Source organism: Seriola aureovittata, chromosome 3 (genome assembly GCF_021018895.1).
Source record: "Seriola aureovittata isolate HTS-2021-v1 ecotype China chromosome 3, ASM2101889v1, whole genome shotgun sequence".
NCBI classification, from domain to species: domain Eukaryota; kingdom Metazoa; phylum Chordata; class Actinopteri; order Carangiformes; family Carangidae; genus Seriola; species Seriola aureovittata.
This window is the reverse complement of record NC_079366.1, coordinates 27,168,027-27,178,196: the sequence shown is the minus strand read 5'-3', so window position 1 is coordinate 27,178,196 and position 10,170 is coordinate 27,168,027. Positions and strand designations below refer to the sequence as shown.

At 38.8% G+C, this 10,170-nt stretch overlaps 2 protein-coding genes across 2 annotated transcripts; both read left to right on the top strand.

Moving 5' to 3' along the window:
- Nucleotides 1-1,346: 1,346 nt before the first annotated feature.
- Nucleotides 1,347-4,189, top strand: rps19bp1 (ribosomal protein S19 binding protein 1). Its single transcript, XM_056371271.1, has 4 exons — nt 1,347-1,526; nt 1,813-1,992; nt 2,451-2,548; nt 2,733-4,189. The coding sequence occupies exons 1-4, from the start codon at nt 1,472-1,474 to the stop codon at nt 2,880-2,882; spliced, it is 483 nt and encodes a 160-aa protein (XP_056227246.1). The 5' UTR covers nt 1,347-1,471; the 3' UTR covers nt 2,883-4,189.
- LOC130166010 (apolipoprotein L3-like) lies at nt 3,898-9,829 on the top strand. The gene is made up of 9 exons (XM_056371269.1): nt 3,898-3,972; nt 5,250-5,333; nt 5,758-5,859; nt 6,816-6,917; nt 7,018-7,057; nt 7,147-7,183; nt 7,776-7,905; nt 8,004-8,192; nt 8,929-9,829. The coding sequence occupies exons 1-9, from the start codon at nt 3,964-3,966 to the stop codon at nt 9,358-9,360; spliced, it is 1,125 nt and encodes a 374-aa protein (XP_056227244.1). The 5' UTR covers nt 3,898-3,963; the 3' UTR covers nt 9,361-9,829.
- Nucleotides 9,830-10,170: the final 341 nt, after the last annotated feature.

Below are 10,170 nucleotides of genomic sequence, written 5' to 3'. Positions count from 1 at the left end.
GAACCCATCATGCCACATTAAACTTTACTGCAGACAGGAATTATTAGTCATTAGCCTTCTAGTTTCAATTTAACAGACAAAGGAGAATCCTCTCAGTGCATTCATTCTGCTGCCACATACAGTACCATGCAAACTCGTTTCACCTTGGTCGTGACACTGCAGGTCTGAGGCCCAATTTCAATTCAATTTTATTTGTATTGCACCCAATTATAACATGCATCATCTCATAGCCGAACTGCCAAAGTTTGCCCTACTATGCAGATGTTTTGCACTGCTTATGATGCAATCCGGGTTTTTGAATCTAATAAAAAAAAACTGTATCGTATTTTTTTTAATTATTATTATTATTATCATTATTATTATTATTACTATGTGCCTGCAATGCAATAGCTTTGAAGAGAGTATGAGAGCAACTCCAAGGTAAATCAACAAAGTGTATTTGCGTGTATTTGTGTACGTGTGCTGTTGTTTGATTCTTTGTGTGTGTGTGTGTGTGTGTGTGTGTGTGTGTGTGTGTGTGTGTACATGTCTTTCTATAATTGTGAGGACAAATTAGGTTTAAAAAACATTTTTGCGAGGTCATTTTGGCCGGTCCTGACAACTTCAAAGGGCTGTGTGAAGGTTAGGCTTTGGCAGTTTCTAACACACGCACACACATTACATCTCCACCGTATAGATATTAACTGTTAAAGTGGTAAACTGGTAACACAAGCTTTTTGGAGGGTCTGTGTTAGACAGCTCTACTGCCACACACAACAATACACACACGCACATTGACAGACACACACAATCAGCTGCTGCCTGAACTTTCACACAACTGACTGTGATTGGCTAATTAGACTAATTCACTTTTTTTTTTTTTTTTTTTTTTACTGTTGTGCACGTTGTTCTTTTTCTAGCAAGAGAAATCACAGCAGCTTCATTGCAGATCATCTTCTGTTAGGACATGTACATGTGTGTATACATGTCTTGCTATGGTTGTGAGGACAAATTTAGGTTCAAACCATCATTGTGAGGTCACTTTGGCCAGAGTTTCAAAGAGCTTTTTGAGGGATACCAGCAGTGACTGAGGTCAGAGTCAGGATAATTCTCTACAACATGAATGAAACTCAAAGTAAAGTAAGTCCTCTGTAGAGATTGAAACGTGTGTGATGGACACGCACCAAGCAGCAGGCACATTCAACATTTTTCTAGTTATTATTATTATTATTATTATTATTATTATTATTGGTAGTAGCAGTAACAGCAGTGACAGCCGTTAAAAAGTAGTCGGCTCAGCGGTTAACGGCTAATAATAGCTAGGTAGGAACTTTTCTTCGACTGTTGTCCAGCCGGCTGCTTTCAATCGGTGCACACACGAGGAGCTCACCGGATGTTGATGCACTCACATGTTGCTGTTCGTCTGTTAAGGCCGCTTCTCATCGATGTAGCTTGTGGATAATTAGAAAAAAAAACTTATTATTAAATCAGGATGTCAGCGTCGTTGCTCAGGAAAGGACTGGAGCTACTTAGCGATGACATTAAAGGTCAGTTTAGCCTCTTAGCTTGCTAGCTAAGTAACGTTAGCATTGGATGTAAGTGCTCTCTGACCACTGTTCGTGACTCGTGTGGTTACATCGTTACACTTTGGTTCTAACTGTCTTAAAATAGGAAACTGGTGACCTGATGCTCATTTTGCTTTAAATTATTATCAGAATTACACTCAAAAAGTTTTAGCTCATTGGCTAACAGTTAACCAGTCACATAGTGGAATATATTGTCCTGTTTAAATTAGGTTTTCTGCCTTTCTCTATGTACTTTGCACCCTGCCAGATGTCAGTAAAGGGAAGAAGAAGAAGCAGCAACAGCAGACCCCCAGCTCAGCCACTGTGATGGAGCTGGTGAGCACCAAGCGGCAGGGAGTCACCAAGCAGGTCAAACGGCTGCAGGGTCGCCTGGGTCCGGGCAAGAGCAAAGCTACCGTCAAAGACAAGAGGATCAAGTCTGCAGTGGGTCAGTCTGCTCGTAGTCCTGCACAGCATTAGAGTTTAGAGGGAAAAACACCCAAAAGTAGTATTCACAAATGTAATAAGCCAATTATAACTAATGTTTAAGGTGTATTTTGCACTTAATGGATGACACATGCTGTATTAAAACACCGTAAAGCTTCTCAAGATTGTAGAATACCGTTGACTCTGTGTGTGTTCTTGCTCTCTCTTTGCAGGTGTACATCAAAACCACAAGGTGCTTGTATTATAAAGCTAACAATCTTGCAGTGGCTGAGCAGCACATCCCTTTTAAAATAATAGTATAGTAAAGAAAACATTGCCATAAGACTAATTTCATCTGACAGTATTCATAGTTGATGTGATTGGAGTACTAGTGTACCTCTGGTGTTTTTTTATTATATTACAGCATCTGTTGTACCGTCTTGCACTAAACTTCCTCATCTCCTTTGGTGTTTATTGTAGAGGAGTTCAGGAAGAAGCAAGGGAAGAGCCAGATGAGTGCAAACCTCAAATACTTTATGGCTACAGGCTACAAAGCAACAGATTCTGACACTTTGAAGGTAAGAAAGGTGTCTCTGGCTTTTTAAGCAGTGTCATTTTAAATCAGAAATTGTCAATTGGTCAAAAGTCTTATACTACAAAACCATGGTTGTTTTACTTTACTTTTACTTTATATTTTTTCTGCTCTTCTTCACTGTCACTTTGTTCATTTGAGTTTGTTGACCTGCTCCTTTTCTCACCTAGATCCTGAGTCACAATTCAGGGAGACAGTCCAGGAATCGCCCTGAACGACTTGCCAAGAAGCCCAAGGAGCCGAAGTCGTTGTTCACAGAGAAGGAGTTCCAGCAGTTCCAGAAGGAATACTTCGGCAGGACTGTGGAGGAGAAGAAATAAAGTGCACACACAAAAACAAAGACACTGCAGCATCAGAGGAAACACCATGGCTGCATTTTGTGGCTCAAAGTGGATTTCTGGACCAGGTTGTGTTCTGGAGGTTGGTTTCACTTCACGTCTGAATGGAACAATAAACTTTGAGGAGAAATGCTCCTATAGGCTGAATCTATGCTGGTTGTAGGACTTTGAACACACACAGGGAATATTGGATTTACCTACCTGGGTGATAAAATGCTGTAATTTAAAACTTAAATTAGATTTCTCAAGAAAAGATACAGACACACGCAAAGTTCATTGAATTTGTTCAGTTTCTTCTCCATAATTGTAATAAATACAGATATACTGATTATTCTTCTTATTGTTAAGATGGTCTCCTCCAGTCACAATTCCAATCAGCACAGTCTATTTAATTGTTTTTTTTTTTTTTATCTTTATGTTGACATTTAAAAACACTGTATTTTTGTAAATTCACGTGTTTCTTCTGTTACTCACATCTTCATTCTGGTTGTAGTAGCAATAAACTAACTTACAAAAAGGGTTTTTGAAAATGTTTGACTTTGTATGAGTTTAGCTATGGCCACGACTCAACACGCTATTTCCAGAAAAACACTGTACACGAAGACTCTGGATGAAGTTTCAGTGGTTGAAGTTAAAGTATTTCAGCTCCCCCTCACTTCTGTTTGTCATGACAATAACACAGTGTTGTGTAGTGCAGCAGAAAATAGTGAATGAATGAACCGTAGATGCCTTTTCCCACAAATTCAAATTAATTTGTTATTTGTTACATGTAAGCAGATGATCACATTGTCCGTTCACTGTGTGTTTGTGTGCATGATGTATGTATGCGTATGTATCAGCTTTGTTGACTTTGGAAAATATTTTTTCATTCAGCAGAACCTGTTAGAGGCGTGTTAATAACAAAAATGCAGATGCTTGACTGACCAAAAATGAATACCAGTTATGTCATAAGATGTTGATGGCTTTTGCATCTAACTGGTTCAGTATTTAAGATCAGCATTCACACCTCGATTGTGAGCGTCAGTGTGAGTGCAGCAAAGCAGAGAGACTGCAGGGTTACACGATGTCACGGGTAAGAAATTACATATTGTCATATATGTCACTTGCTTTTTCAGAGATTATGAAAGTAGCATGTGTAATACTGCTTATCTTTTTGGAGCCATGTTTATCTATATGGTCCCTGTTTCTGCTTGTAGTATAAAATGTGCAAGATATTTTTGGTGTGTTCTGAGATTTGATCAAAACTTTAAAATTAAAAAGTCAACAGCAACATGTTTTTCCAGAAACAATGCCCCTGGTCGCTTATTCATTCAAAACAAGCCATTGAAATCAGGGTGGTGCGGTGGTTAGCGCTGTCGCAGCAACAGAGTTCTGGGTTCAAACCCCGGTTGGGGCCTTTCTGTGTGGATATTGCATGTTCTCCCTGTGCCTGCGTGGATTCTCTCTGGGTACTCCGGCTTCCTCCCACAGTCCAAAAACATGCACATTAGGTTAATTGGCAACTCTGAAAAGTGCCCATAGGTGTGAATGAGAGTGTGAGTGCTTGATTTCTCTATATGTCTGCCCCGGGATAGACTGGCGACCTGTCCTGGGTGTACGCCGCCCTCGCCCAATGTCAGCTGGGAATGTCTCCAGGTCTCCCTGCGACCCTAAAAGGATAAGGGGTATAGATGATGGATGGATGGAAGCCATTGAAATCACAGTCCTATCCCTACCCATCCTACTATATACACTGATGTGCTTGGATATTGAATGTTTTTGACTATGTTGCTTTAGCAGATTAATTGAATGGTTTCCGTTGCTGTTGTTTAATTTTTCTAATGTTTTTTCTACTGTCTAGTTATTGTGCAGAGTGAAAGTGAAAGGAGATGTGAGTGTGCAAAGATGTGATCCGGCTTGTCCGACAAGCTCGGCAAGATTATTTGAAATCAACCTCAGCAGACAGTGTTTACCATGATAGATACTGTAATATGGATGACTGCTCAGATTACGAATGCAGATTAATAATGTTTTGTCTTGGTCATATTTGTGCTTCTCTAAAAACACTACAATTAAATTGATAAGAATCTACAAAGTAGTTGAAACTTTTTTCTGATACAAAGTCAGGCTGGGAACTGGACTCCAGTCTGGACTAAGTTTAATTACATAATGTATAGGCTTATCTGGGAAAATACTCATTACAGTTGTAAACTGCAGTTTTATAATCTGGATAAATGTCAAAAAAGGAATTATGAATATGGAATAAAGTCCTCTGATTGGTTAAACATTTTATAATATATGTTACGGAATGTGTCATCAGATACTCCAACAGCTTCAGTGTGTAGATGAATTATGCCTCTTCTTTTTCAGGATTCAAAGCAACCAGTTCCAATGCCAAGGAACAAACTTGACAATGAGGCATCCACTCCTCAGTCTCCCACAAGATATATAAAGGTTGGTGCTCAGTAATCTATACTCTGCAAAGAGATCAAACCCACAAGTCAACTCTGTCATGTAAAGGCACATTTGTAAATCAGGATTCAACAAACTATATGGTTGAAATCTAATGATTTCTATTTATCTGATACTTCTGGATGGAATAAAACTATATCTGAAATTTGATTTCTTTAAATTTGACCAAGATTTCCTAATTAAGATTCTAACAAAAAAAATTGCATAAATAACTCATTATCTATGGTCCTGGCACATACATGTATCTTCATTACAATACTTATTGTATTTTTAAATTCCATGCGGTACATCACAGTTTCAAACCGACATCTACAGATGTAGAGATTCAAATTGAGCAATGAAGTGTGTCTTTTACATTTCAACAGTCAGCTACTGTGACTGATGACGTATTTTGTTTTTCACTCAGGGAGGTTCAGTGTCCTCAACTCCTCCACCAGTGTTGCCAAAGAAGTGGACTGTTAAAAAGAGTCCGGGAGGAAGTGAAACTGAAAATGGCGGCCCGAAAATAGTAAAGTGTTGTTTTATTTCAAAGCATGATGTGGGACAAAATGTACACATAAAGTAAAACAAGTAAAAGTTAATGAAACATCTTCACATCTGAATTTGTCAGAATGCGCAGTAGTGACCCAAAATCCTAAAGGTTCGCCCTTAATGAACGAGGATAATTTTAGGGTATTTGGGGGAATCCCAATTTGGGGAATTCTTGTGGGAAGTTGGAGAAACTTTGTACTTAGTCATTCAGATATTGTAGCCAAAATCAGAAGACCATGAACTTCCACCCACAGTCAAAAAAAAAAAAGTAAAAGAAAGTATGTACAAGATCAAATTTCTTCAAACTGGCTGGTCAAGGTAATGTAGAAAAACAACCGTTAATGTTTCTGTAGTGTGTGTGAGCATAGCAGCTAGCTAGCTGGTAAAATACACATCTACAAAATACTCTGGATTATGGATTATACTTCTAAATGTCCATTTTGGGAAAAACTCTTACTCTTCTGGAATAAAGAAAATAGTCTAATCTTCTTATTGATGTGTGTTTAAAAAATATATTTAAATGGGTAAACAAATTACTCAAATATACCCCTATTATTATGCAATAAAATCTATTCAGATGTTATAAAAAGACCAAAATCCTTAATCACATAATGGAATCATGCCCCACCAACGCCATCAAAACTGAAGGCCCTGAATTTAGATTTAAAACTACACCAGAAAAAAGGGGGAAAATTAACCATCATGTCTGTAAATGTGAGGTAGAACAAAGACCTGTAGATTTGTAATAATAAAAATCTTCTGAAGCTCATGAGATGAGGCAGAAACGTCATGTAAGGCATGAAAAGAATGAAAATAATCCATCAGACTGCCTCTATCAGATAACTGATATGGGAAGAAAAAAAAGATCACACAGATCTAAAAACATGTTTTTGTCCTTTCACTTGGTATGCCTGGATTGTCATTTATTCTCAGGTGATTGCTGATCAATCAAATACTAATATCCATCAAGCAAAACAGTTCCGGCTGCCTCCCATACTTCCAAGACGAGACCCTGACCATGGAGATGAAATCTTGGTAACTTTCTTTTACAACAATTATTTCACTAAAACATTATCCAGGAATACGCTGTCTTTTTAGCTGCATTGTTAATAAATGACTTCTCATCTTCTAACAGGATTCCAGCTCTCTGTTGGTATGCTGGAAGGAAAAGAAATGTGAGTAAGAGAACCAGTTTGAAAATATTAATGTTCCCAGTGAGCGTGGCATTTTTATGTTGCTAAGGCACAGTTTTATTGACTTGCAGCCTGGGATTCCCTGTGCAAAGACATCCCTCCAGGGAGGTAAGTGCACCTCTTCAAAACACCAGATTACACCTTTTCTGTTTCTATCCTTGATATATAGCAGTGCATTGAGCTAAATGCTAACATCATAAATGCTAACATGTTCAAAATGAGAATTCTGACGTGCTGGGGTGTAGCAGAAATAATGTTTGCCATGTTCATGATCTCTGTATAGCGTGTTAGCATGCTAATATATTGTAATTGGCACCGAGGCTGATGGGAATATTATTAGCTTTGCAGGTATTTTGGTTATAAACTCAAAGTTAAGGGGTTTCCAAGGTGATAACAATTCATCCTGAGGGTAACATGAGTGTGTGTATCAAATTTCATGAAAATCCAAACAATCAACCAAGTCATCCCAAGAGCCTCTCTGCTAGCATGACCAAAACACACATCAGCTGTGACCTGCTCTCTCAAACCTTCACACTTATTGCTCGGGTCAAAATTTTATACATGAAAGGTCATTTAAAAGCCTCAATACTATCCCAGTCTGGACACAAACTCAGTCTGGCTTTAGATTCAACTGGATGGGTTCCTCTAATTAAAGCTCAGTTGTAATGATCCAATACAATGTTCTTATAATACTTCTCAGGACCATCAAAATTAAAGCTGAACACCTCTATAAAGCTATCAAGACTTACATCCGTCTGGTGACTGAACGCGCTGCCACCCTGAAGGAGTACACTTCGGAGCTGCAGTGCATCGCTGACAACTTAAACAAGGTAACAAGACTGATTAAATTACTACCAGTTAATTTTAGGTATGTTTGACACACAATTCAGTTGAAGTATATCAAATTAATTCCCTTTTCACTCTAAAGTATTCAAAAGGGACCAAGATCGCTGCTATTACCGGAGGAACTACAACTGTACTGGGAGGTGTGGCAGCAGCAGCCGGAGTGATACTATCTCCTGTGACACTGGGAGCCTCACTGGCCCTGACTGTAGTCGGCGTGGGTGTGGCTGCAGCCGGTGGCGTCACTGGTGCAACAGCAGCCATCACTGACAAGGTGACAACAACAAGGTTATTTAAAGTTTGTGGTGTGGATTTTCTTTTTGAAATAATTGCTCTGCACCCATCTATTTGAACTCGATCATACAGCCTTATGCTCATTCTCTGCAACTGCATTCCTCTAAGGAATGTCGTCTGACATTGACATTGCTGCACACAAAGCGATCTCAGTCCAGACTGTACTGGTCTGTGGTTCCCTGATGGTGGAACAAGCTACCAAATGCTATCAGAGCAGGGGCGTCTCCAAGGATCTCTTGAAGACTGATCTCTTCTGAGAGAACCTCCTCTCCTAACACTTCAAACACCCTGACCTGCCTAACTAATACTTACTATGCCTTTTCAGTGCGTTCACTTCCTTTCTTGATCTCCGCGCACTTATTAAATAGATGTATTACTTAGTACTTACGCTAAAGTTTCCTACTGCACTGACGCTTTAGTGATGTCCCTAACTGGTAAATTGCTTTGGATAAAAGCATCTGCCAGATGAGTAAATGTATATGTCATTTAAAGCCACTAAGTGTCAAACTTTCTCTACTTTAACGCCCCCTAAAGGTATTATTAAAAAAACACACACTGGCAAACAGCAGGCCGTAGGATAAATATGCTCAGTTAATTTCCCTCAAACACAATTTTATGCGATCAGAATAATGAAAAGGTGCTATAAGCAAACACAAAAAAATAAACACAAAGTAGTTCTAACTTTTTTTAACAGATTATGAATTCTGTTCTAACAGGTGAGCACCTCTCTCGACAAGAAGAAAATGAAAAAGATACTCCAAGAGTACATGGACCTCATGAAGGACATTATCAGCTCCTTGGAGTTTGTCAATAAGGGCATGGAGCAGCTAAAGCAGCACGATCTGTCCCTTCTCTGTGAAGCCAGGAGGGATTCGGCGAGGGTAGCCAAAATGGTAAACCTTTCTACTACAGGAGGTGGAAGTGCCAGGGCCTTAGAGGCTAACACTCAGGCATGTGGGATGATTGAAGGGTTTAATCTTGCCATGGATTCCTACTACACCCAAGGAAAACATGGGGAGAAGATGAAAAAGGGCCTTGAGTCGAAGCTTGCAACTAAAATCCGCAAGCTAGCAGAAGGGCTCAATAATGGATTAGATGAGCTAATCCACATCAAGGGCTTGTTCAGTAAGCATTGTCAAGGGGTGTGAATGTTTTTTAACTGGTAGACCGTCCCCTACCTGCTTTCATGTATGGGTTACGGTTTGATGTGATTTTTGGTTGATTATTCCAAGGGGAAAAAAAAAGGTGAAAATGATTAATTAATGATTAATGATTAATTTTGTTAATTTTGTTTACGTGTTTATTTTAAAGACATGTTATATACTTTACAGCCCACCTTTTTTCCAGCTTTACTGCTTGTAGCTTCAGACTGTTTACTTTGACTAGATATAACTGAGATTGTGTGTATCTCTGTGGCTTTTAAATATTTGTTACTCTTTGTCACTTTGCATGATGCTCTTGCTAAGAATTTTTTCTTGAACTAATTAGTAGTAAAGTATCATATATTCACACACTAGCCTCAATGCTATGTTCATCATTTGTTCATGTTTATACAAGGAAATGTGTGCAAGATTGTAAAAAATAAAACTTTTAATAGCTGAAGATAACCACCAGATGGCAGTCCAGTTCTTGGCCCTGTGAGCTATAGCCGGGTTCATTAAGTTTGTCCACAAGCTGCTATGAATTCACAAGAGACTGCATGTTGCTTAGGCTATACGCGGACAGATCAACAAGTAATATAGCACTATGGTGCAGGGACAGCGCCCACAAAACGAGAAAGACTGAAAATACAGTGTAACTAACTAATCTGATTATGATTTTCTTACTAGTGAAGGTTGTTTGTTAGGAACTCCATTGTCCGCAATATGGAAACTTACTTTTGCCTCACTACACAGTATTAAAAACATGACAACAGATGAGTTCCAGACAACAACGTGATTGTATGACATGATTAAAAA